Below are 24,059 nucleotides of genomic sequence, written 5' to 3'. Positions count from 1 at the left end.
TTCCGTGACCTGCCAACGCACGCCTCCCCGAGTCAAGGGGGCCCAAGCCCCTGGAAGCACCTGTTCCCTCGGCAGGGCCGGTCAGGCGTGTCCACTTCCCACCTGGGAAGGACCCCCAGCCACGCTGCCCCTTGTGCTCATGGCTCAGACAAATCAATTCTGTGTTCCCAAACGCGAACTAGACGCTGGGAGAACTCGTTTATTGGAAGCACTGGGTGGGGGAGGGAGGAGGAAAAACAGATGTGCTGATCTCGGGGTCTGGGGATGGACTGGGCAGCAGAGTTGGGGGGGGGCCCAACATCGCAAACTTCTGAGTAATAGCACTGCGATCAGAGGGAAGACCTGCCCCTCGGATTAGGCTGCTCTGGGGGTGAGGGGTGCCCGCCGCCCGCCCCCCCCCCCCCCCCCACACACGCACTCCCCATGACTGCTTGGCCCCATCAGCGCAGCACCCGGGGGGAGGCGGGGCGGTAGCAGCGGTACCCCTCCAGCGCGGCTGGGAGCAGCAGCAGGCCGCTCAGGGGGTCTCTCCGGCAGCGCCCCATGGCCTCCTTGTAGCTCATCCGTTCCTTGGAGATGGGGTCTGTCAGATCCTTCCCGTAGCTGGACTCATCCTGCAGGAGCTGGGCCAGCTCTTCGCTGATCATTCCGGAGAGCACGGCCTGAGGGACAGGGATGCGGCCGGTCCTCTTGGGGTCGATGAGCCCCCCGGTCAGGTGCTGCACCTGCAGGTGTGGGAGCACGCTCTCCTGCGGCATCCAGCCCTTCTGGATGGCCTCGCCCACCGACAGCCTCTTCTTGGTGACGGGATCCTCAATGCCAGTGAAGGCCTTCTGGGCGTTGAGCAGCCTCTGAGTCGAAGTGTTCTCGACCAGCCCCCTCTCCATAGCCTTGTGCACGGAGTAGCGCTCCCGGCTGAGGAGGTCCACGATGCCCCCTGTGGCCGCCTGGGCCTCCAGCAGCTTCTGCCCCGTGATGGGGTCCAGCATGTTCTTGGCCACGGCCGTCTTGACGGTGCATTTGTTGTCTGTGGTTGTGTCGTAGATGCCAGCGATGGGGAAGCTGTCATCGCTGAGCCCGAGAGAGACCCTGGGAGAGAAGCAGCCGGAGCCCTGGGGGGCTGGAGAGGCGAGTGGGGACTTGGAGATGATGGAGCCAATGGAGAGCGAGGAGCAGGGCTTGGTCTCCCCGGCCACGAGCAGCGCGAACTCAGAGATGGGGAGGTGGCCGTCCTTGTAGAGATGGTACTCCTCCTTGGAGATGCGCCGGCAGCGCAGGGCGGCCTCGATGGAGTACTGCTTCCCGCTCTTGCGGTCCAGGAGCACGGACTCCTCGCCACAGGGGCCCGAGGTGGTGACCTCCTCCCAGTCGCACTCGAGCTCCTGGAGCTGGAGGTACTGGCCTCGATCGATGATGCCCTTCTTGTAGGCCTCGTACGGGGACATGTCCTTCCCTGTCTCAGGTTCGAGGATGGAGATCTTGGTGGAAAGGTTGGTCTCTCGCGTCTGGGTCTCCGGGTGGAGCGCCTCCCTGCTCACCTTGGCGTGGAGGTCCCGGAGGGTCCTCTCCTTCTCGTGGATCTGGTCCTTCTCGCGGAGGATGGCCGCCTCGAGCTGCGAGAGCTCCTGGCCCTGCTGAGCGGCCTTCTGCCGCTCGCTCTCTGTCCTCTGGGTGAGCAGCTGCGCCTCCTCTTGTAGCTGCAGCACTCTCCGCTGCTTCTGCCTCTCCAGCTCCCGCAGCTCCTGCTGCAGCTGCCTGCGCTCCTGGTCTGCCTGGTCCCGGGCCCTCTGGAGCTCAGCCTCCTCCCGGGCCCAGGTCCTCCCCAGCGCCTCGGCCCTGTCCAGCCGCTCCCGGAGGTGCCGCACCTCCTCCTCCCGGCTCTGCCGGGCCGAGCGCTCCCTGTTAAGCACCTCCCACGCCCGGGACCGCTCGCCCTCCAGCACCCGGTCCTTCTCCACCCTGATCACTTCCTTGTAGATGGTCTTCTCTTGCGACTTGGTGGTCTGGAGGACATCGATCTGGACCTGCAGGTTCTTGCACTCCCGATGCAACTCTGTTACCTGGGTCTTCTCCTGGTCCAGGTCCTGCCGCAGGGCTTCCGTGGACTTCTCCAGAGCCGGGTCCTTCTCCAGCTTGACCACCTCCTCCATGATGATCTTCTCTTGCACCATGGGAGGCCGCTTCTCGAGCTCCTGGATCCTCAAGGTCAGCTGCCGCAGCTCCCTCTCCAGGGCCAGCTTCTTGCTCCGGTCCTCCTGGAAGCTGAGCAGGCTCTCCTTCTCCTGTACGCCGGCCCGGAGCTGTTGCACCTCCCGCTCCAGCTGCCGCCGGCGGCCCGCCTCCTCGTCCAGGCTCCGGCTCAGCCGGCTGTGGTCCTCGCGGAGCTTCAGGTCCTTCTGAGTGACCACCACCTCCTGCACCACCACCTTCTCCTCGGGCCACCTCCTCTCCAGCAGCAGGTACCTGTTCTGCAGCTCGTGGACCACGTCCTCGGCGGCCCGCCTCTTCTGGGTGGCTTCTCGCACCTCCTGGCGCAGCCGCTCGGCCTCCTTCTCCAGGACTGGGTCCTTCTCGTGGCGCACCACCTCCTTGTTCACCGTCTTGGTCTCCACCTTGGCCCGCTCCCGCTTCCATTCATCGCGCTCCCCCTGCAGCCGGATGAGCTGCTCCTGGGCCCGCCCGCTGCCGTTGACCAGCTCGTTGAGCTGGGCCTTCAGGCGGTCGATCTCCCGCAGCACCTCGGGGCTCCTCTCGTGCTTCACCACCTCCCGCGTCACCTCCTTGTACTCCACCACGGGCTTCTGGGCCCGGAGGACGGCCAGGTCGGGCAGCAGCCCCTCCACCTCCTGCTCCACGCGGCTCCTTTTGCTGGCCGTCTCTTGCAGCTGGGCCCGGAGCCGCGTCATCTCCTGCTGCGTCTCGGGAGCCACCTGGAAGGTCTCGTGGACGTGCTCCTGGAGCTCGACCTTGGGCTTCTGCTTCTCCAGCACGCTGGACTTGCCGCGCAGGTCCTCCAGCTCCCGCGCCAGTGTCGCCTTCCTGCTCCTGGCCTCCGCCAGGAGGCTCCTCAGCCTGGACGCCTCTGCCAGAAGGCTTGGGTCCCGCTCCACCTTCTGCACCTCCTTCACCATCACCTTGGGCTCCACGGCGCCGATCGCACGCTCTAGGTCTTCAGTGCGAGCCTGCAGCTTGGCCACAGCCTCGACGGCCGCCTTCCTCCGCTCCATGTCCTCCTCCAACTGCCGCCTCAGGGCCTGGGCTGCCTTGAGCACTTCCAGGTCCTTCTCCACCTTGACCACTTCTTTCACCACGACCTTCTCCTTCACGTTCGGCGCCTTCTGCTCCAGGGCCAGCAGCTCCTTCTTTAGCACCTCTAGCCGGGCCGAGACGGTGGCGTTCTCCCCCCGCAGTAGCTGGATCTCGCCGCTGAGCTGGGCTGCCTCGCTACTCAGGCCGGGGTCCCTCTCGATCTGGGTGACCTCCTTGGTCAGCAGGTGAGGCTGCATGGCCCTCCTCTTGCTCTCCAGCTGGACGACCTTCTGGGCCACCATCTCCAGGTCTGCCTGCAGGCCGGCCCGCTTCTTGCCTTCATCCTCCACCTGGGACTTCATCTTGGACAGGCTGCCCTCCAGCTGGGGGTCCCGGTAGAACTCCACCACTTCCTTCTCTTCCAGCCTCTCCAAGGGCCGCTGCGTCCTCAGCTGCAGCAGCTGGTTCCTCTGCTCCTCCAGCTCCTGTTGCACCTGTGCGACCCGCTTCCTCTCCTCCTCCAGCTGGGACTTCAGGGCCTCGGACTCCCTCCCTGCTCCGGCCGGGCCCTCAGACCCCTGCCATGTGTCATGGGTCATCTGGATGTCCTCACTGAGCTCCTTCTGCAGAGTGAGAGGAAGAAGGGAAGAGTACTGGAGCAGGGGGGGAGGAAAGGGATGAGCCCCATTTCCACCAGCCCCACCCCACCCTGAGATCGGAGACCCCCCACCCCGCTTCCTGAGACTTCCGGTAGGTCCCAGGAGTGGGAGCCACAGACCTGAGGGGCTTGGATGCAGGATTTTGAGAGGACCCCTCAGCCCCACGATGTTAGGATGCAAGGCAGCGTTCGGGCGGGGTTTGCACTAGAACGTGCAAACAGGACAGGTCTCCTTTCCAAACCTTTCCCCCTCCCCCTCCCCTTCCATCCAGGCTCCCGGATATGGGCCCACGTCTCCTCTGGGGTACTCCTCTGGGTAGGAGAAAGCTGGCAAGTCCCTCAGCCAGACACCAAGAGTCACAGAGGGCTTCTGTCTCCTGGTGCCCCCGGCATGGAGATCTAGGTGGCCTCTCGCCCATTGTGGCTGGTCCTAAGGCTGAAAACGTGGGGATTTTCTCCTGTCCCCACCAGCAGACCGCCCAGTGGTGAAGCTGTGCCTGCCCTGAATGACGTCTCCGGGGCCTGACCCTGAGACGGATACCAGCCTGGAAGAGCTGCTGTTGTGGGGGAGGGCGGAGGGGGAGGCGGGGAGCTGCCCCACTCCGGGCTGGCCACGGAGCCTGCCCTGGGGCTGCAGGCTGCAGGGCGAGGAGGAAGGGAAGAGGCGGTCAAGTCAAGGAGCAGCCCAGGCCGCTTCGCACAGGGACAGAGCAGGTGTTGTCGCCATACCTTCTCCAGCATCCTTCTGGCAAACTCCAGCTGGTGCAGCTGCTGCTGGTGTGCAGCCGCGACCTCGGTGTAGGCCCTTGTCAGGCTCTTCTCCTAGAGAGGCCGAAGGGAGGCAGAGGGAGGGCAGGGTCAGCTCCAGCCGTGGCGCCCGCAGAGCTGGTGCCGGGGGACGCCGAGCCCCACCGGGTCTGTCCCATCTCACCTGCGCCTGGATGCTCTCCTGCAGAGGAGCCACGCAGGGTCTCTTGGGGGCTGACCCTGCCTGGGTGGTCTCCAGGGAGCAGCGGTAGGTGTCTGCCTGCAACTCGTAGTCCTGAGCAGGGAGGGAAGGACAATAGGCTCCTGGTCGGTGGGGGCCGCAGGGGCTGGGAGAGCAGGGGACCGGCAGAAGGAGGGAGGGGAGAGGAAGGAAAGTGCTCACCTGGAGAGCTGCCTGCAGGTCCTGGGAGAGGCGGGACACCATGGCCCTGTCCTGCTCTCGGCCCTGGACCTCCTGCTGCAGCCTCTGCCAGGAAGGAAGTGTGGATCAGGGAGGTCAGCAAACACCACTCACCCAGTCTCCCCCGCAGGGGCCTCGGGGCGCCACCAGCACCCCACAGGGGCAGGGTTCGCCTGGGAAACTGCCTTTCCAGGCATGATTCTCTCCAGGAATTCTTCCTTCCTCTCTTTGGCAGAGTCCCTTCCTTCTGCCTAGTGACTCTCAGACTCCTGGTTCTAGCAGGGACGTTCTCACCCAGTGCTGCACACACATCACAACCATCTAGAGAGCTTGTTAAAACAGATCCGAGGCCCCACCCCCAGAGTCTCTGGGCAGATCTGGGTTGGTGCCTGAGAATTTGCATGTCTAAGTGTCTCCATGATGCTGGTGCTTCTGGTCCAGGGACCGCCCCCTGAGAACCACTGCTCTGTCCCAACTGTTCTTAAGCCTGGCTGCCCCTTTTATTCACTTGGGGAACTTTAAAAAAGAGTACTGATGTTCTGGTCCCAGCGATTCCAATTTAATCAGTCTGGAGTGAGGTTCTGGTACAGGGATGCTGGTTTTCTTTTCTTTTTTTTTTTTTTAGTTTTTTAAAAAAGATTTTATTTATTTGAGAGAGCGCACAAGCAGGGGAAGGGGCAGAGGCAGAGGGAGAAGTTGGCTCCCCGCTGAGCAGGGAGCCCCATGCAGCCTCGATCCCAGGACCCAGGATCATGAGCTGAGCTGAAGGCAGACGCCCAACTGACTGAGTCACCCAGGCGCCTCTACAGGGATGTTTTAAAAGCCCCCTGGATGGGGCGCCTGGGTGGCTCAGTTGGTTAAGCGACTGCCTTCGGCTCAGGTCATGATCCTGGAGTCCTGGGATCGAGTCCCGCATCGGGCTCCCTGCTCGGCGGGGAGTCTGCTTCTCCCTCTGACCCTCTTCCCTCTCGTGCTCTCTCTCTCTCATTCTCTCTCTCTCAAATAAATAAATAAAATCTTTAAAAAAATAAATAAATAAAAGCCCCCTGGATGATTCTAATCTGCAGGCAGCTCTAAGAATATTTGTCCCAAGCCACCTTCCTGGCATTACTCCCTTACTCTCACCGTAGACACTGTCATCCTCCTGCAGCCCCAGGCCCTTGCCTTCCAGACCACTCGTCCTGCCCCCCATGTGTCCTGCCGTGGGCTCTCCACCAGAACCACTCACCAGCATCATGGCCTGCAATGCACCAGACTGTGGGGTGCCCGAGAGCCGGCTGTACCTGCGGCCCCTGGTTCATTGCCAGTGCATAGCCGGGGATGGGCAGGGGTGAGGAAGAGGAGCGGTAGGAGTTGGAACCCCCAGATGGAGACGGCCTTGCCGTTTCTGTGGGCCAGGTGGAGCACTGAGGGTGGGGGGTGGGGGGTTGGTGGTCACCCAGGAGGCCTGAGGTCTGAGCTTTGAGGTCTCTTAGAACACTGGCCACTAGGGGGCCACATGCGCCCAGGCAGCTGTACCTGTGGGGAGGTCAAGGGCCTGACCTGTCCCCAGGTCACCTGCACAGCCCCAGCTCCTCACCTTCTGCGCCTGCAGCTTGTAGGCAATCTGGCTGGGCCCGTCGCTGGGCCGCACCTGGTTGCGGGGCAGGTGCTCCAGCCAGAAGCTCAGGTTGTCCCCACAGTTCTTGAACTGCTGGTAGGTGAGGCCGACATCTTGCAACATCTTCTCCCTGCGGGAGGAGCAGACCCGGAGCAGAGGTGAGTGCTGCCCTCTGTGGACAGGTGAGGGGTGCACGGAGGAGGCTGGTGAGCGCCTCCCTCCCCGGGACGAGTCAGAAGGCCCAAGTGACCCACCAGGCTGATCCCCCTCACTCTGGCCCTGTGTTGGAGCTGGGCATTCAGGGATGGGCCAGACCGTCTCGGCCAGGGAGGTAGGTAGGCTCACCGTGGGAGACAGCTACTGTTATCATCCCGTTTTAGAGGTGAGGAAACTAGCCTCAGAGAGGCGAAGTCGCCAGTGTGAGGTCACACAGCTTAGCGGCAGCAGCTGCTGGGCACCGTGGGGGCGTGCCTCGAGCCCCGATGGCCCAGCCACTCACCGCAGGTCCAGCTGGTCCCCCACAGCGTGGTAGCGGTCGGTGAGGGCCCTCGCCTGGCGCTGCTGGCGAGGCAGGTCTGGGCAGAACTCATGGAAGTTGTTCTGCAGGGCGCTGCACGCATGCTCAGTGGCCTTCAGCTCCCGGTGCAGCCCCAGCACGGGGGCCTGCTGTTCCAACAGCTCCCTCCGCAGGCGCTGGGAGGAGGGGAGACGGCGGCACGCACCCTCGTGGTTCCTCGCGTCACCATGAGACCCCACCCGCCCGTGAAGGCTTGGTGCCGGGCCCCCTCCCACCGGGAGGCCGCCCGGCCCCTCACCTGCAGCTCGCTGACCCTCTCCTGCAGCGCGCCCGGGCCGGCAGGGATGGGGGCCTCCTGCGCCACGGTGGACTCGAAGCCTCGGATGACCCTGTCCGCTTCCTGGATCTGGCGCTCCAGGCCCAGGGCGGCTCGGGCTCTGTCTCAAGGCGGCCCGAGGTCAGGCCCTCCCTCAGCCACACCCCAGCAGTGCCACCCAGCTGTCCCCTTCCCCGGTCCCCGGAGCACTCACTTCTCCCCGTAGAGGTTGCAGAGAACCAGCACGTCGCTGTACTTGTTCTTGACACCGTTGAGAGCCACAGGCAGGTGCAGGGCAGCGGGGCCCCCAGGCCGGGTGGACAGAAACGCCTCACACTCCTGCTGGGCGGCCTCCTTCTCTGTTCCCAGGCCCTGCAGCTGCTGGGCTGTCCCCTGGGGCAGGGAGGGGCAGGGTCAGAGGTCTCTCCTTCCTGCCAGGTCAACCCGACCCTGCCCACCTGGCCTCAGAGTGTGGTGGGTATGAGCCTGGGCCCAGGCCAGAGACCGGGGACAGTCCTGGCTCCGAGAGTCCCCATGGGGATGACCCTGGGACAGTCAGCCTGGCTGAGGCCTAGTCTCCTCCTCTGAAAAACGATGGGAGGAGGCAGCGTGACCCTGTGTCTCTGTGCCCTGCACAAAACGTCAGTTCCCTGCCCCGTCGCCCCAGGTCAGGCAGCAGAGCCCTAGCTCTGCCCACGTGGGGTTATTCCGCTCCTCCTCATTCCGTCATCCGTCCCGCAAGCCGTCGGTGCCGGACTATGGGCAGCACACTGCCTGCCTTCCGGCCTCACTGGGCTTCCTGTGGCCCCACCCTGACGTCGGAGAAGCGGTGACTTCAAGACTCAAGGACGCACTGGGGGCTGCCAGGTCCCCGTGCCGTCCTAACCAGTGACTTACCCACACGTCCGTACGGCCCAGCCCCCTGTCGGCCGCAGAGCCTCCGGGTGGAGGTGGTGTCCGCTGAGGCTGCATTATAGCCTTCAGCCTCCTTCCGCTCCTGCCTCCTCCCCCTGCTCCCCCCGCCCCCCACCCCATGACACTCCCTCAGAAACGCCCAGCACGCCGGCTCAGAGTCAGACCCACCCTGCAACAGCTCCCCGCGCATCCCGCCCCGGACCCCTGACCCGGGAAACGCTAGGTCGTCACCCCTACGGGACAAGATGGAGCGGACAACAAGCTGCACGATGATGTGTAAGGACGTGACTCAGAAATTTAAAAAACCAAACCCAAAGGATACATTTGACTAGAAACCGGTTGGGAAGGACATAACCCAAACTGCAGCCCCCCAGGTGTGGGGAGGGACGGAGGCTGTGTTCTTTGTGATGGTGTTTACATACTGCAACCTGGCCAGGGAGGCGCCCCCACCTGCCTCCAGGAGAAATCACCCCAAAGATGCTCAGGCTTCCTTGGGGCTCTCGGGACCCTGGCCAGAACGTCTCTCCAGTGCGGGGTACAGGGCCCTTACTCTGGGCCCTGCCCCTCTAGAACCTTCCTGGGCCTTAGTACACTTCATCCAGATGAATTGGGTATTAGCGTGTCTGTTTTCGGTGATGAGAGGTTAAGTGACTTCCCAAGGTCACAGAGCTGGTCAGGGGAGGAGCCCGGATGGGAACCAGCTTGCTCGAGCCCCAGACTGTCCACTCCCTCCCTCTGCCTTGGGTCCCTGTGGCTGCTCCCACACTTGCTTCGTCCTTAGTTGGTGCACCCCCAGCGCGGGCCTGCTTCTATCCCCGCTGTCCTCGCTCACCCACCCACCTTGTGGCTTTGGATGCGGCCCTCCAGGTCCTCCAGTGGTGTCGCGCGGCTCAGTGGGGCCCGGGCCCAGGCCAGCACCTGCTTCTCTATCTGCTTCAGGTCTCCATCCAGCCGAGTCATCTGTGTCAGGAGCTTCTGGGCCTGTGGGTCTCCTGGGGCTGAGCCAGTGGGAGCTGGGGGCATAGGGCGCCGTGAGGGTCCAGCGCCTACCTCCCATCTGCCCGTCTGCCTGAGGAGCAGCTCTTCCCTGGGGACCCCCAGAGCGTCCTGTGTGGCGCAGGAAGGGAGGGGGACGGCAGGCAGGGCCTAACCAGGGGAGGGACAATGCTCGGGGCTTGCCGACCCAAGAGATGGAATCCCCTAGCAGAAGTCCCTAATCCAGAGCCACCCCCTGCCCATCGCAACCCCCCACAGTGGCCAACTAACCCCTCAAGTCCCCGGCCGACCCTCAGTACCCTGCTGGCCAGTCTGTAAGGGCCGCTCAGCAATGGCCGTCAGGTGGCTCTGGACTGTGCCCAATTTCTGCTTCAGGCCCTGCAGCTCCGAGGCCAGCCTAGAACAAGCAGGAGATCAGACAAGGATGTCTCTCCTCTCTCTCCAAACCCCGCCCCCACCCCAGGAGTCACAGGTCCAGGAGAAGGCCAGGCCGTGGCCTCAAACACCACAGGACCTGGTCTGGGCCCACAGCCTGCCTCCCGCCCCTGAGGATCCCCCGGCAGACCCACTTGGAGGCCGTGGCCACGGCTTCAGGGTCCGGAGCTGGGATGCAGAAGCAGGCGGCTGGGGCACGTTTGGTCTCCCCACCTGGGCCTTGAACGACCCAGGTGCGCTGGTCAGTGTTGTCCATCAGCAAATACCGCTCACCCCGCAGCAGCTGCACCTGGGGGACAGGGGTGGGGGGTGTCGTGGAGGCTCAGGGCAGGGAATAGGGAAGGAATGAAGGCCAAATGGGGTACGGGCAGGGACAGGCCAGAGGCGGGGCAGGGTGGGGATGGGCGGGCCGAGCCCATACTTCTCCTGAGTCCCAGTCGCAGATGCTGTCCACGTGCAGGGGCTGCTGGGGCGGGTTCCTGCGCTGCTGCAGAGGGGCCACCTGCTGGCTCCGCCACTGCAGGTCCCTAATGGTCTTCTCAGCGACAGCCAGCTGCTTCTTCTCTGCCTGTGGGGTCCCAGGCTGCCCTTGATGCCTGCCCCACACCTCCCCTCCCCCATGAGAGCCAGGGGTCTGGTCTACATGGAGACAGGGTCTCTAAGTCAGGAAAGTAAAAGAAGCCCCTCCAGGAGGCCCAGAATTCTGGAATCTGCTGGTTGGGGTGGAGGGGCTGCTCAGCATCACTCAGGCCTCTAGAGTGGGGGCTGGGGGAGCTCAGAGCTCTTCTGGGTAGTCCCTGTCACATTACAGGTGGGGAAACAGGTCCAGAGCGGGGAAGGGCTTGCTGGTAACAGAGCAGTCCCCTCTTGCTGGAGCAGACCCCCTTCTCCTGCAGGCCACCCCCTTCCGCCCCCCCCCCCCCCCCCCCCGTCCTGCCATGGGCTCAGGGCAGGACCTAGCCCCTGGGAAGGGTGAGGCCCAGACACAGGAGCCAGCCCCACTCCCCAGAGTAGGATCCAGGTGGCCTGGGGCGGAGGCGGGTGTGGCTCTCACCTCCAGCTGCTGCAGCAGCTCTGTGGGGACACCAGGGGGCGCCCCCGGGGCTGGGCTGTATTGGGTGTCCAGGCTGGAGTTCAGCTTTGCCAGGGTTTGGCTGACTGAGTCGGCCTCTTCCTGGAACTGAGGTCGTGGGCAGTCAGGGGCAGCGCCCGCAGCAGCCCACTGCCCACCAACCCCACAAGCCAGCTAAATGCAAATTGTCACAGGCCCCGGCACTGTCGGCTCTCCAGGCCGTGGGGCCTCTTCTGCTGGAGTGCTCTGCAAATGGTGCATTTTGGGCTCACTGAGCTTGTTTTAGTGTTTAGTGTTATAAAACCTCTTGGCTTCTGTCCTTCCTGTCCAGGTGGAGGCGGGGCTCTCCTGCTCACTCCAGCACCTGCAGTCGTCCTGGCTGGGATTGGGGGTGGGTGCCAGGGCGTGGGGGCTGGAGTGGAAGCTGGGAGCACGCTCTAAAGAAACATCCCTCATATAATGTATTATCTGCTTCAGATCTGCTTCAGATCCCGACGCCCTGGCACCCACCCCCGATCCCAGTCAGGAAAAAAAAAGAAGATAGCAGGAGGGGAGGAATGAAGGGGAGTAAGTCAGAGGGGGAGATGAACCATGAGAGACGATGGTCTCTGAAAAACAAACTGAGGGTTCTAGAGGGGAGGGGGTTGGGGGGATGGGTTAGCCTGGTGATGGGTATTAAAGAGGGCACGTTCTGCGTGGAGCACTGGGTGTTATGCACAAACAATGAATCATGGAACACTACATCAAGAACTAATGATGTAATGTATGGTGATTAACATAATAAAAAAAAAGAAAAAAGAAACATTCCGCAGCTGCGTGATGCTACGGAATTCCTGTCCACGGGCGTGATAATGGTAGGGTGGTAACGTAGGAAAATATTTTTTTAAAAAGGAAGAATAAAACTCTTTGGCTTTTGTCCCTCTCAAAGCATATGAAACATTTTGGGTAGAAATTACCAAAAAAAAAAAAAAAAAAGTCCCTGTTGTGTGTTTTGTCTGCGTTCTCAACCCTCTTTTCATTATCATCCCTTCTAAGGAGAGTTTTTGGACATCTTTTCCTTAATCTTGCTACCATCTCTATAAAATTATAATACTACAGGTATGCTGCATATCCTTTAGGGATGTATACTGGTGATTTATGCTAAAAAGAGAAAGGTTTTTTTTCCCCCTTAAGAACCAACCCTCCCTGGGAGCTATATCACCCTGTGGTGAATGCTCGCATGACATCATTTTTCCTCGGGGACCTATTCACAACGACACAGCTCTGCCATTTTTAGGAGGCACCCTGTCTCCCTCCAGGTGAACGCATCCTGTGGCGTTCTCCAGACCCCTCGATGCCCCGGCCCGGGGTCTCCCCTGCCTGGCCCTGCGCCCCCGCCCACAGGCTCACCCGGCGGTAGGCCTCCACGTGCTGCAGCTGGCTCTCCTGGCAGATGCACAAATTTAGGAAGTTCTGCCACTCCATCTTCAGGGCCTCCTGGTGGGTCTGCGGACAGCGGCACCGAGCCCTCGGACCATGCTCGCCCAGACCTGTGCCCCCGTCTGCCGCCCAGACCTGGGCCGGGTCTCCCTCTCCCCAGCCTCCCTGGGAAGCCCCCTCCCCACCTCCACCGACTGAGGGAGCAGGTGTCCCTGTGACAATGGCGGGATCTGTCCTTCGCACCTGGATGGGCCCCACAGCCGGGTGCCCCAGCTCTATCATGCGCTCCCCGTCATCCTCCAGCTGGTTCACGCTCTGCTCCTGGCTCAGCAGCTCATGCTGCTTGAAGTGCTGGGGGCAGAGTCAGGAGCATGGGCAAGGACAGGTCAGGCTGAGGATGCCCCTGTCCCCCCTCCCAACCCCAGTCTCCCCCACCCACCTCGTACTCCCGCCGCACGCCCTCGGGGTCCGCCAGGAGGTCGCTCCAGTCCTGCTGCAGGATGCCCTGCTGCTGCTGGGCCAGGGCACTTAGCTGGCGCGTGCAGCCCTGCAGGTGCGTGTACAGGCTGCCCAGGCTCTGCCCACGCCACGAGGCCGCCTTCTGAGCTCGGCAAGACGTGGGGTGGGAGAAGGAGTAGCAGGGGGCGCCATCAGCCTGAGCCCGGAAACGCTGCCCCCCGCCAAGGGTGCAGGCAGCTGGGCCCTGCCCCACTCCCAGCCCAGCCCCCCAACCCAGGCCTTCCCCTGCTCACCAGGAGGTCCCGGTACTGGCTCCTGATGGTGGCTGCGTCCTGCCGCGACCAGTGGGGGGGTGGGGGGGGGACAAAGCAGGCTCAGTGAGAGGCGGGGTGCAGGGGAAATGGCCGCCCACACCTGGGCTGACTGTGCCCCCACCCGCATCCCTTGCCCCGGAGGGCCTGCTGGGCCACACAGGCTCTGATGGGAGAAAGTGGGGGTAGGACTGGAGGGCCAGGCTGGGAGGTACATCACCCACCGGCCCGATGAGGTTCCGGAGCTGCTGCCCGTAGGCCTCGATCTCCTTCTGCAGGATGTTGTGCTCGGCGACCTGTTGCTCCAGCTCGGGCACGCCCGGCCCGTACCGGCCCTCGCAGACCTGCTTCTGCAGGAGAGCAGGCCGCTCAGCGCAGCCGCAGGGCTGGGGCGGCGGCCCTCCCTCGTCCTCCCCGCGTCCCCAGATGGAAGAGTGGAATTGGTCGTTTGGGCAGAGGGTGGACAGGCCAGCTGGGGGGCCTCGGGGATCGGCAGCCAGCTCACCCTGGGGGACAAGCTATTCTCCAGTGGCCCGGGCTGAGGCCTGGGAATCTTCATGACTACAGCCCCCGACTCCTACTGGTCCCCAGAACGCAGGGCTCGCCTCTAAAACATCTTCCTACTCTTCGCTGGCTCCTTACCTCCCTGGCCTCGGCACCTCCTGCCTAGAAACCTCTCGCTACGCTCTGGGACCCTGTGACACCCTCCTCTGCCCATGCCCTCCCCCCCCACCGTCCCTTCACTGTCATCATGGCACCGCTTCTGTCTTGGCATCAAAGCATAATTCCTCACCCGATGTTCAGGGTGCCCGTGACCTGGCTTTGCCTGCCTGCCCAGAAAACCCCACTTCCCACCACACCCCAGGCTGGAACCTCTGTTTTCTTCTTTCTGGAATGTCTTCTCCTCAGCATTTCACCCCAGCCTAACTAAGCCCTCCTACCTCTCTGAGGCCTCCTCATAAGCCGCTTCCTGCAGGAAGCCTTCCCTGCCTGCACCGTCTCCTCTGCTCTCTCCCTTCCCAGACCCTCCCCAGGTGCAAGTGCACCAACAGGCCCCTGATGGCACACAGCTCAGTTTTGCTGATTGTGTCAGGTGTGATTTTGAGCTCCTGGAGGTGTCTCTGGCATGGAGGACAGCCCTGACCTGTTTCTGCTCCAGCACACGTGCCCAGTCGACCCTGGGCCCCACGTCGGGCGGCAGCACTATCTTCTCGTACAGGGCACGGTACTTGGCACACTCCTGGGTCACCCGCTCGTGCAGCTGCTTGATGCTGCCAAGGAAGCGGCCAGCAGGTCAGGGCTGGGCCTGGGGCTCCCCTGGAACCCCAGCACCTCCGTCCTAGAGCCCTGGCCCTGGCTGCCACCGCACTTACTCCTTCTCGATCTCCTCGGCCTGCGGGTGCTTGAGCCGTCGGGCCTTGTCCACATCCAGGAAGAGGTCCTTCAGCAGCACCTCGGCCTCCTTCAGGCTGTGGCCCACCTCCTGCCGGTGCTGCAGGGCCTGGCTCTGCTCACTGTGCAGCCGGTCCTGTAGGTGGGGGGGCGACATCCCTGCGGCCCCTCATCGCCACCTGAGCCCACCCTAGTTCCCCAGGCTGCACGGCCAACCTCGGTGTCCACACTGGCAGAGGGCCCGGCCCAGGGCATCTGCGGGGCAGGTGCAGGGACACAGGGGAGACCCGGCCCCCCCGCCCCGAGCCCCTCTGACCCACCAAGTTGGGAGTCCAGCAGAAAAGGAGAGGTGAACCCTCTCTCCCACTGTGTTTGGGGAAAGACCGGTGAGGGACAAGGGTTGTCTGCCCCACTTTAGCCGTCCCCGGTGGGCACTCCGGGGCTTTAGTGAGCCTCCCATGCCCCCCCTGCCCCGCCGCTTGCCGCTGAGGCCTTACCTGCTGCAGTCTCTTCTGGGTCTCCAGGATGTCCCTCTCCACCTGGTCAGCATTGGCTTGCATGCGGGAGATGAGCAGGGCCAACTCCTGGGTGGCAGCCCTGGGGTGCGGGGGGAGCCAGCATGGTTGGAAAAGACCCCTCTGTCCCACCTGTGCGGGGTCCCTTGTCTCCCGCTGCCCTGTCCTGTCCCCCAGCTGGGCTCACTGCCTGGGAGGGAGGTGTCTAGGACCTGGGGAGCTCTGGCCTCTCTCCGTGGGAGACTCTGTGAGATGCCCAGCCCTGAAGGTGGGGGAGCACCGTCCTCAACTGCGGGTTCAGAAAGTCGGGGTCTCTGGTGTGCCTGGCACCATGCAGCAGGCCAACATCACTGTCCTGGCAGTGAGCTCCCAACCCCACCCAGCTCCCTGCCACTTCCTTGGGAGTGAATCATGGCTCAGCACAGCTGGGCTTGAGGGAGGGCCCGTTGGACCGGCTGTCCCCCACCCCAACCTCCTCCCACCCAGCCCTGTCTCCCCCTCACCACCCCAGGCTTTGCCTATGCCCAGGCTAACAACTGTTTGGAGGAGCTGCACAGCACCGGGGCCGGGGAGGCCAAGAGATTGTTGGGGCACGCTGACAGTGCCCAGATTTGAGGATTAAGACCAGATTCGGACCTGACATGCTCCAGGTCACACAGCAAGGAGCAGAGTATGCACCTGACCTGGCTCCCCAAGGTCCTTTCCATGGGGCGCCTGCTGTGTGCTTGAGCTCACTCTCTGGGGCCTAGAGGCCCACGCAGACCTAATAAAAGTAGAGTGGTCCAAGGTTCATAAGCACAGCACCCTATGAAGTTACAGTCCTGGGGAAGGGAAGGCTTCACTGAGCTGGGCCTTGAACTAGGGGTCGAAGGACGAGCCCACCCCACCCCCACGTCCCTGCCCAGGCAGAGGGGCAGGGCCAGTAAAGACCCAGTCTGAAAGAACTCCGTGGCCAAACAGCCTGGGTTTGATCATTCTCTAGCACTACTGCTGTGTGGCCCTGGGCAAGTTACTTAAACTCTCTGTGCCCTCACTTGTAAAGCGGTGCTTTAATAATATCTACACCACAGTGCTACTGTGTTAGGAGAATGAGCGCATCTGAAGCATCCAGGGCACAGCCTGCGTACAGTCGGCATTCACACGTGCTGGTGTTTATTCCACTAGGATGTAAGCACCGTGAAGGCAAGGACCCGTTGGTTCTGTGTAAGGTGGCATCCTCAGCGCCTACAACAGTCCTGGCACACAGTAGGTGCTCAATAAATATATGTTGAATGGACTGCACAGCAGGGGACCAGTGAACCCAGTTTGGGGGACGGCAGCCAGAGCACACCCGGCTGTGTGGACAGAGCCCCAAGCTGCCCCAGGCTAGGAGCCGACCTGGGGACAGGGAGCTGTGGGTCCTGACCCCTGGGCGACCTGTCCTCAGGCCCGGCCTCCTGGGAGGGCGGCTCCCACCGGGAGGGGCACACTCCACCCCGGGCAGGGCCCAGGAGCGCCAGGGAGGACAGGTCACTCCAGGGAGAGTCTTAACTGCTGTCCTTCCTGTCTGCCCAGAAGCCCAGCCTCCGCGTCATCGCCCCGGCCCGATCCCTATCGGGGTAATGAGCCCTTCATCTCTGCTCCCATCTGCCACCTCCGCCCTGCAGGGGCCAGTGAGGGAAGAAACGGAGGGAAGCAGCCAAGTCTGTCTGCGGCCCATGTGGCTGCCGAGAGCCAGGCTGCGTCCGGCGGAGAGCCGGGGGAGCAGAGGGAGGCTCTGGCGATGTCCTGGTCCCCGGGCCCTCCCCTTTCCCCGCAGCACCCTCTCCTCATACCCATGTGGTACAAGAATCACCCCAACACTGTAATAAAACTCAAGGCCCAAGGGGAGAGCCTTGTGAGGAAAGCTGCAGCTTGGGCTCCGCAGCACAGCCCCACCCCCCCCTGCACCAGGCACCCCACCTCCACCTCTTGGCCCGTCCCTCTGCCCACCCTGGGCCCGGGTTCCAAGGGTCAGCCCAGCCCAAGCAGAGCCTTGAGGGCAGAGCCACAGACACGGAGCCAAGTACTCCGGTCTCCCAGCCCCCGGCCCCTCCCTATGCCGTGTGTCTCCAGCAGAGCACCCCTACCCGCAGCCCTCAGGCCTCCTGGACAATGTGGGAGCCCCGGACCCCTGTTTGGGCTTGGGAGAGAGTCCACTCCACCACCACCCCCAGACTTTTGGCCCGGGGACACTAAATGCCAGCACTGGGCTGTCCTGAATGCCAGGCTGCCATCTCCAGGAGGCTAGGGCACCTGGGCCTGGCACCACCCCCCCACCCCAGCCCGCTGCCCCAGGCCCGGCTCACCGGCTGTGCTTGCTGGGGGAGCCCTTGGGAGAGGCCTTGGCCGGGGAGCCCTTAGGGGACCCTTTCCCCTGGGAGCCTTTGCTCAGACCCTTGAACATGGTCGTAAAGGCAGGTGCCGGTGCAGGCTGGGCTCGGCCAGTGCAGGCAGGTGGCGGGCGGCAGGCGTGTGTCCTCGCTGGCTGCTTAGCTGGGCTCTGGTGAGGTGGGGTGGCCAGGCACCGGGAAGGCGGTTTCTGGGAGGCCCCTCCCTGCAGGTGAGGCAGCGAGCGAGCGCGGGCTGGGGCTGCCACGCACGCGCCCACACTGCCCACACTTGGCTGCTCCTGCACAACCAGTTTGGGGAGGAAAGGGCACAGCCCAGAGGGCGGGGCGCCCGAGCCTGCCCGACTCCCAGAGAAGGTTTGGACTTGTTACACCCACACACCCAGAGGGAACCGGCAGAGATCACACCCAGACTGGGAAAGAGCCGGGCCCCGGAGGGACAGGGCTGCAGATGGACAGATGCTTGCACATGCTCGGGGACAGAGGCCTGGCCTCACCGCTCGGGCAGCACAGGGCACCCGGCCATCAGGCGATCAGGCATGCCCCCACCCCCAGCCCTCACCGCGTCCCGGCAGAGGTGGGGCCACTCCCTGCCAGCCCGGGGTGTCTGGCCTCTGCTCTGTGCCCCCCGCCACCACTACGGGGCAGCCACAGGGGGCATTCACCCCAGACAACTGGCACAAGGTACATTTTAAAAGTGGGCACCACCCAGTCAGCTCCCCAGACGACAACCCCACAGTCCCACTGCCTGACCTTCCTGGCTGGCTCAGTGTCATCCTGTCTGTGGCTCTAGGATCCTCCGAAGAGTCTCAGACCAGCTCCAGAGGGGCTGGGATGCCCCCTGTGCCGCTAGCCCCAGGACCCCCAGCATTAGCCTCCAGGTGCTGCTGAGCCTAGGGTCTGGCTGAGCCCCCTGGGAACCCACTGTACTTGGGTTTTGCTGCCGGCCTCTCCTCACTCGGTCCCCCAGAAGGGGCCCCGCATGGCTCTTCTGGAGTCAGATGGGGTGGTGGACATGGTGCCAGTTTATTGGCCAAGATCTTCCTTGCATCGAGTGCCAGGCAGGCCATCTTGGTAGCTGCCTTCTCCTGCGGTGCCCCTCTATTTGCAGGCCCTCCTTTTACTGTCCACGTTGAAGAATCCTTCTGCAGCTCGAGAGCCACTCCCTGGAACCATGACAGCATCGGTGGAGGGCAGGCTGGACAAGTAGCAAAGGCGAGGGATGCGGTTGTGCTGGCTTTGGGGCACGGGGGACATCCTGGTAAAGTCCAGCTGAGGGCAGAAAACAGAGAAGGCGTAGGGATGGATCCCTCCAACTAGAGAGGGCAGGGGGAGAACTGAGACTGGCCACATGCCCAAGTGGGACAGAAGAGGTTGGAGTCCCTTTTGGCTGCGTCTCATGGACAAGCCACTGAACCTGGTCCTGGAGAGGGGACACAGGAGTCACCCATCCTGGCAGGGGAGGGGCTGGAGGGACAGCGGGGGTGAGGAGGGCACCAGGGGGCCTTGACAGGTAGCAACAGGGAAGCTGAGGGTATCCAAAGCTCTGCTCCCGGTTGAGTGTTGATTGTGAGCTGGAGCCAGAGATGGAAGGCCAGGCCTAGATGCCACGCATCCCTGCCCCAGCCTCTCCTCCATGTTATTGCTGGGTGACAATTTTCTTTGAACCACTACTAGCAGGCCTGCAATCAACTGTCCTCAGAAAGGGGCCATTGTTTAAATGACTGCAGGATCCAGGAGCCAGCCCTGAACGCGCCAGCCTCTCATCTCCAACCACAGAGCTCACTTCCTTATCTTTGAGATTGGACAAGCCCAGGAGAGCCAAGATGGGAGGCAGGAGACTGCAGCCCTCAGTCCCCTGTCCTGCCTCCCCGAGAACTCAGGGCTCCTTCCTGGGAGGTGGTGGTCATCAGAGGTAGAGGGCCCAGGGGGAAAAGATGTCTAGACTCCAGCCCCGGGAGAGGAGCAGCAAGGGGAGCACCCCCCCCCCGAAGCTGGACAGGGGAGAGGGATGCAGACCCCGGCTGCCAATGGCAGGAGGCAAAAGGCAACCAGACTGAGATTTGGAACGGTTGAGCTCTGTCTCCCGTCTGCAGAAGCTCTCCTGGAAATAAATGAGCGGCACAGGAGGCTCTCACACGCCCGAGATTAGGGCTAACTGATTCATGGCAAGAAAAACAAGAGCTGAATTCCTGGCGTGACTGTCTAATGCCGAATCAAATCAGGCCCCAGCGCCCCAGATAGGGGCTGACATGCAGCCGGCAGGAACAGCCTCGTCTGGGAGATGCTCCTAGTCACATGGGCAGTGACTTTGACCCCCAAGACCAAAGCACAGGAGAAGGGAGAGGGACAAAGAAAGATGCGGGTTTTAAATATGTGAGAAAGACAAGGGTCATTTAGGTGGCCAGGATGGGACAGAGCCTCCGTGGAGACCTGCACTGTCCCACATGGCAGCCACAAGATTTCAGTCACTGGATTTCAAAGACTCAGTGTGGAAAAGAAGATGTGAAATACCTCATCAATAATTTTTTTTATCTTGATTAAAGCCACAATATTTTGGATACACTGTGTTAAGTGAAATGTACTTTTACAAATCAATTTCATCTGCTTTTTACTTTTTTTTAAATGTGGCTACTAGAAAACTTAAAATTATACATGTGGCTTGCATTTGTGGCTCACATTAAGTTGACCCTTGACCCAATGTGGGGGTTAGGGGCGCCGACCTCCCCATGCAGTTGAAAAATCTCTGTATAACCTTTGACTCCTCCCAAACTTAACTACTAACAGCCTACTGTTGACCAGAAGCCTTACCAGTGACAGAAATGGTCGCTCAATACACCTTTTGTGTGCCGTATGTATTATATACTGTATTCCCACAATGAAGAAAGCTAGAGAAGAGATGTCATTAAGACAATTGTAAGGAAGAGAAAATATATTTACAGCACTGGACTGTATTTATTAAAAAAAAAAAAAAAAAAAGGAAAGAAAGCAAGCCCCACGTAAGTGGACCTGCGCAGTACAAACCCATGCTTTTCAAGGGTTAACTGGACAACTGTACCAAACGGCCCTGGCCTAGAAGCTGGACAGTGCGCAGCAACTTTCAGCCTTCCCAGGCCTCGTCCTGCCACATCTCCTTTTGAACCAGGCAGGAAGCCCAGGCCTGGCTCCCTGTCCCGCCCCCAGGGCCTCCCCTCGTCCGACACTGGCTTCCTCCTCTGTGGAGTGGGAGGTTGAGGCCCACCGGTGCAGGGTCTCCCCCCAGCCCCGTGCCAGCTAGGACTTCAGGTAGCAGCTTCTCATACCCCTTAGCCTGGAGCTGCTGCCAGGCAGGCCGACGCAGGCCACTCACAGCTCAGGGGGTGGGGGGCCAGAGCAGGCGAGCCGATCAGAACTGAAAGCCGCTGAGCTCCCAGCTCCAAGGCCGCCATGCATGCGTGCAGCTAGGCAAAGGGTGGCAGCTTGGAGAGCGCACCAGGGCTTAAGCTACCCACTCTCTCCTCCTGCAGGGGACATTCTTCTCCCTGCTGAAGCAGATGATAGCAATTCCCGACTTTGCCCTGGGAGCCATAACCTGCCACGTTCCCATGTGCACCTCGATCAGGACAAGCTTTGCCATCTCAGGAAATCACCCTCTGTTTGTACAAAAGCTCTGCCATCAGAGCCTCGGAGCCGAGCTGGCTGATAACCTCTCCCACACCTCACACCTCCTCGGCGTGCCGAGAAGCGCAGCTGCCTCCACCAGCTGGGCCTGGAGAGGACGAGGGCTGCGAGGAGGGGAGCTGGGGCTGAGTCTCCCTCCGTGTGCAGGTGCCAAGGGAGGCAGAGCTGTGGCCCCAGGGACCTACAGGGTGGTCTGGAGGAGGCTCTCTGGGCTGTGAGTCTGCCCAATAAGCCTGCTAAAAACAAATGCTGAAGGTCAGCCTGGAGAGAATCAGAAGGTGACCACGGCTTGCCTAACTAGAGCAGAACAGGCAGGAAAAGGAGCTGGTTATTCCTGTTGGGGCTTTTACAGGGAGAGTATAGAGAAAGCCATTCAAACCAACCAACCAACCCACCCACCCTACCTGTCGGGAGATCAGGGGCCCCCGTACTAGACGGCGAGACAGAGGATACGGGGTGACCTCAGGAGTCCTCCAGTCCCAAGTCTGCCTGAGAGGACAAGGTCAAGGCTGTCCCCCTCTAGGAGTGACTCCCCTTCCCTAGCCTTGGGCCACACGGCCGGCCCAGTCCAGGCAGGGGACCAGAGCCGGGACGGCCGCGTCTCTGGGCCACAGCGCAGCCTCAGGAGCTCCTGGGCCTCCCGATCTCCTGGTTGCCCAAGGGCTCTGGGCCCTCCTGTGAAGTTCAGGTCTGCGGGTGGTGGCCAGGCCATCATGGCACTCACGAGCTCAGCCGCGGGAGGGAGTCACCCGGGCCGTACCGAAGCGGCAGGGGCTGACCTGCACCGAGCCCCGGTCACCGGTCTGAGGAAGGAAAAGGCTTATAAAACAAAGAACAAATAACAGTCTTCGTAGCTGAGGAGCAACCCTTCCTAATCAGTCTTTACAGCCAGGAAATTGGAAGCACGCAGGACAGCTCAGTGGACTCGGCTTGTTGTCCCGGTGACGCTGTTTAGACCCAGCGGGGCCTGGCTTGGGGAGGGCGGCAGAGAAAGGCGGTGGGGGTGCGCTGAGGGAAGGGAGGGGGCTGGGTGTCAGCGGAAGGGGCCCCACCAACTCTCCGCACAGCAGCCCCGCCTCCTGGACACTGGGCTCCTGCTGTCCCCCTGCCCCCCGGGAGAGCTGCTCACTGTGGGGCTACGGTTGGAAGAGAGACTTCCCTAGTTCAGTGCTGGCCAGGCGGGAGCTCCTCCCGCGAGGCCCCAGGTCCCAGCCCGGACGGCGCGCGGGCCACAGGCGGCACTGGGCGGAGAAGCCCGCGTTCTGATGCTGATGCCGATGCCGGCGCCCATCCGGGGGGTGAAGGGAGGGAAATTCCTATTTGTCAAGTGCCTCTTAGGTACTAAGTAAATGCTTTGCACATTTGCCTTCTCACAGAGAAGCAGATGCCCCCCTTTTCTGGGTGAGGACCCCCACGCCCTCTCCATTCCACAGACAAACCAGAGCTGACAAGACATCACAGCTTTCGGGGACCGGGCACCTGCCTGTCGTACCTGCCCTGCCTCTTGCCACAAGACCCCTGGGAAAAGCTCAGCCGAATAGAAGGGCTATGGTTCTTTTCCAAGTGTGAGGAGTCACTGAACCACAGACTGAGCATGAGGACACATGCTGCAGTTAGTGGACGTGAAGAAACCATCTGCCGAAAATGGGGACTACAGCGAAGCCGGGCTCCCCCTTCCAACGCCGTGAAAATCCCGATGGAGGGCACGGCCAAGGGGAATACAGGGCCCCGCCTGCTCGGTGTTTCCTGCAGGTCTTGGCACCAGCACGGAGCAGCTCATCGGACCGATGGGCTGTCACAGTCCTGCCCCAAAGCAAAAATAAAAACCGAACCTTAGATACTGAGCTCACAGTCCCTTAAGAGCTCGGAAGGGTCAGACAAAAGGTTCTCACGAGTACTCCATCAGTATTCGCCATCTGAGATCACACTTCATCTACCTTACACCAGCTAATAACATGGTGAATGCCGCAGAGCCGCCCTGCAGCGGGGGTGGGGGGCCGTGTTCCCCACTCGGGCAGCCCCGCCTCTGACAGCGAGCCAGCCGACAGGCTCGATTCTTCCAGCTGGTGCTGTCAGGATGCAGGCAGCGTCCAATCTATCTCTCTGCTTTGGAACATCGATAAATTTTACAGCTAAACCTGGTTTCCATCTCTTTTGTAGCAACAACTGTCTTAAAAATTAGAACCAACACATATTTTTGCTATCTTTGGGTGTTTTCCTAGACCTCTGAAGGGTCCAAGCTTGTGAAGGCTGCACAGCAACGTGCTGTTTAGAATTCTGTGATCGGCTAGCTTTGGGTATTAATGATGCCAGGTGTGCAAAATCAGTGCAGCCCCTACCCGGGCAGTCCCCAGGGTCAAGCATCCCCCCTAGAGGGCGTGAGGGCATCACCTCAGTGGGAGGAGAGATGGGGATGGTCTCCAGCCATGGCAGGGGCAGGGCGCACTGCCACCACAGGCTGCCACCTCCCAGCCATGGTGAAAGGCTCAGGTTGCCACCAGAGAAAGGAGATGGAACGAAGCCTGGCAGTGTTTCATTTCCAACAGGGGAATCCAAGAATTCTCAGCTTAAAGTAAAACCAGAGACAGTACCTCGAAACAATGCACATGGAAAGGAGAAAACACCCAGGAAAACGGAGTGGTCAGAGACCCTCTGGCCCCAGCTGCCTCAACGCTCCATTTTTCCAAACAGAACCAACAGGGTTAGAGGCCACAAACTTGGCCAAATTATGTCTTTCAATCTGATGTTCAGCATTATCTCTTGGTAATTTTCACCACTCATGTTTCTGCAAGACCACCACCACTGAACAGACAAAAGCCCTTAGCACGGCGGCTGTAAGGCAGAGCCTGAAGTAAGCTTCTCTTCCTCTCTGGATCTGGGGAGACAGAAGCCTCTTGCAGGGTCCAAGCCTGCTGAGCAAGCACAGCTCATCCTGGGGAGGGATGGGAGCCCCAACTGCAGGAATGAGCACGGGAAGCGGAGTACCTACATCCATCCCTTACGCCTCA

General features: G+C 61.6%; 1 protein-coding gene across 1 annotated transcript; it reads right to left on the bottom strand.

The window, feature by feature from the left end:
• Positions 1-168: 168 nt before the first annotated feature.
• Positions 169-17,531, bottom strand: EVPL (envoplakin). The gene is made up of 22 exons (XM_025859560.2): positions 17,350-17,531; positions 15,005-15,104; positions 14,489-14,643; positions 14,260-14,386; positions 13,340-13,465; positions 13,098-13,136; positions 12,785-12,946; positions 12,589-12,696; positions 12,316-12,411; positions 10,909-11,034; positions 10,276-10,422; positions 9,989-10,143; positions 9,719-9,816; positions 9,264-9,436; positions 7,723-7,901; positions 7,491-7,629; positions 7,175-7,368; positions 6,655-6,805; positions 5,058-5,141; positions 4,839-4,949; positions 4,637-4,729; positions 169-3,872 (listed from the first exon to the last, which is right to left on the bottom strand). Exons 1-22 carry the CDS (start codon positions 17,445-17,447, stop codon positions 441-443), a joined length of 6,093 nt encoding a protein of 2,030 aa, XP_025715345.1. The 5' UTR covers positions 17,448-17,531; the 3' UTR covers positions 169-440.
• Positions 17,532-24,059: the final 6,528 nt, after the last annotated feature.

The sequence above is a fragment of the Callorhinus ursinus genome, unplaced genomic scaffold (assembly GCF_003265705.2).
Source record: "Callorhinus ursinus isolate GAN/ISIS: 27379988/994484 unplaced genomic scaffold, GSC_fseal_2.0 scaffold68, whole genome shotgun sequence".
Lineage (NCBI taxonomy): Eukaryota > Metazoa > Chordata > Mammalia > Carnivora > Otariidae > Callorhinus > Callorhinus ursinus.
The sequence above is the reverse complement of the archived record's forward strand: the minus strand, read 5'-3'. Positions and strand labels throughout refer to the sequence as shown.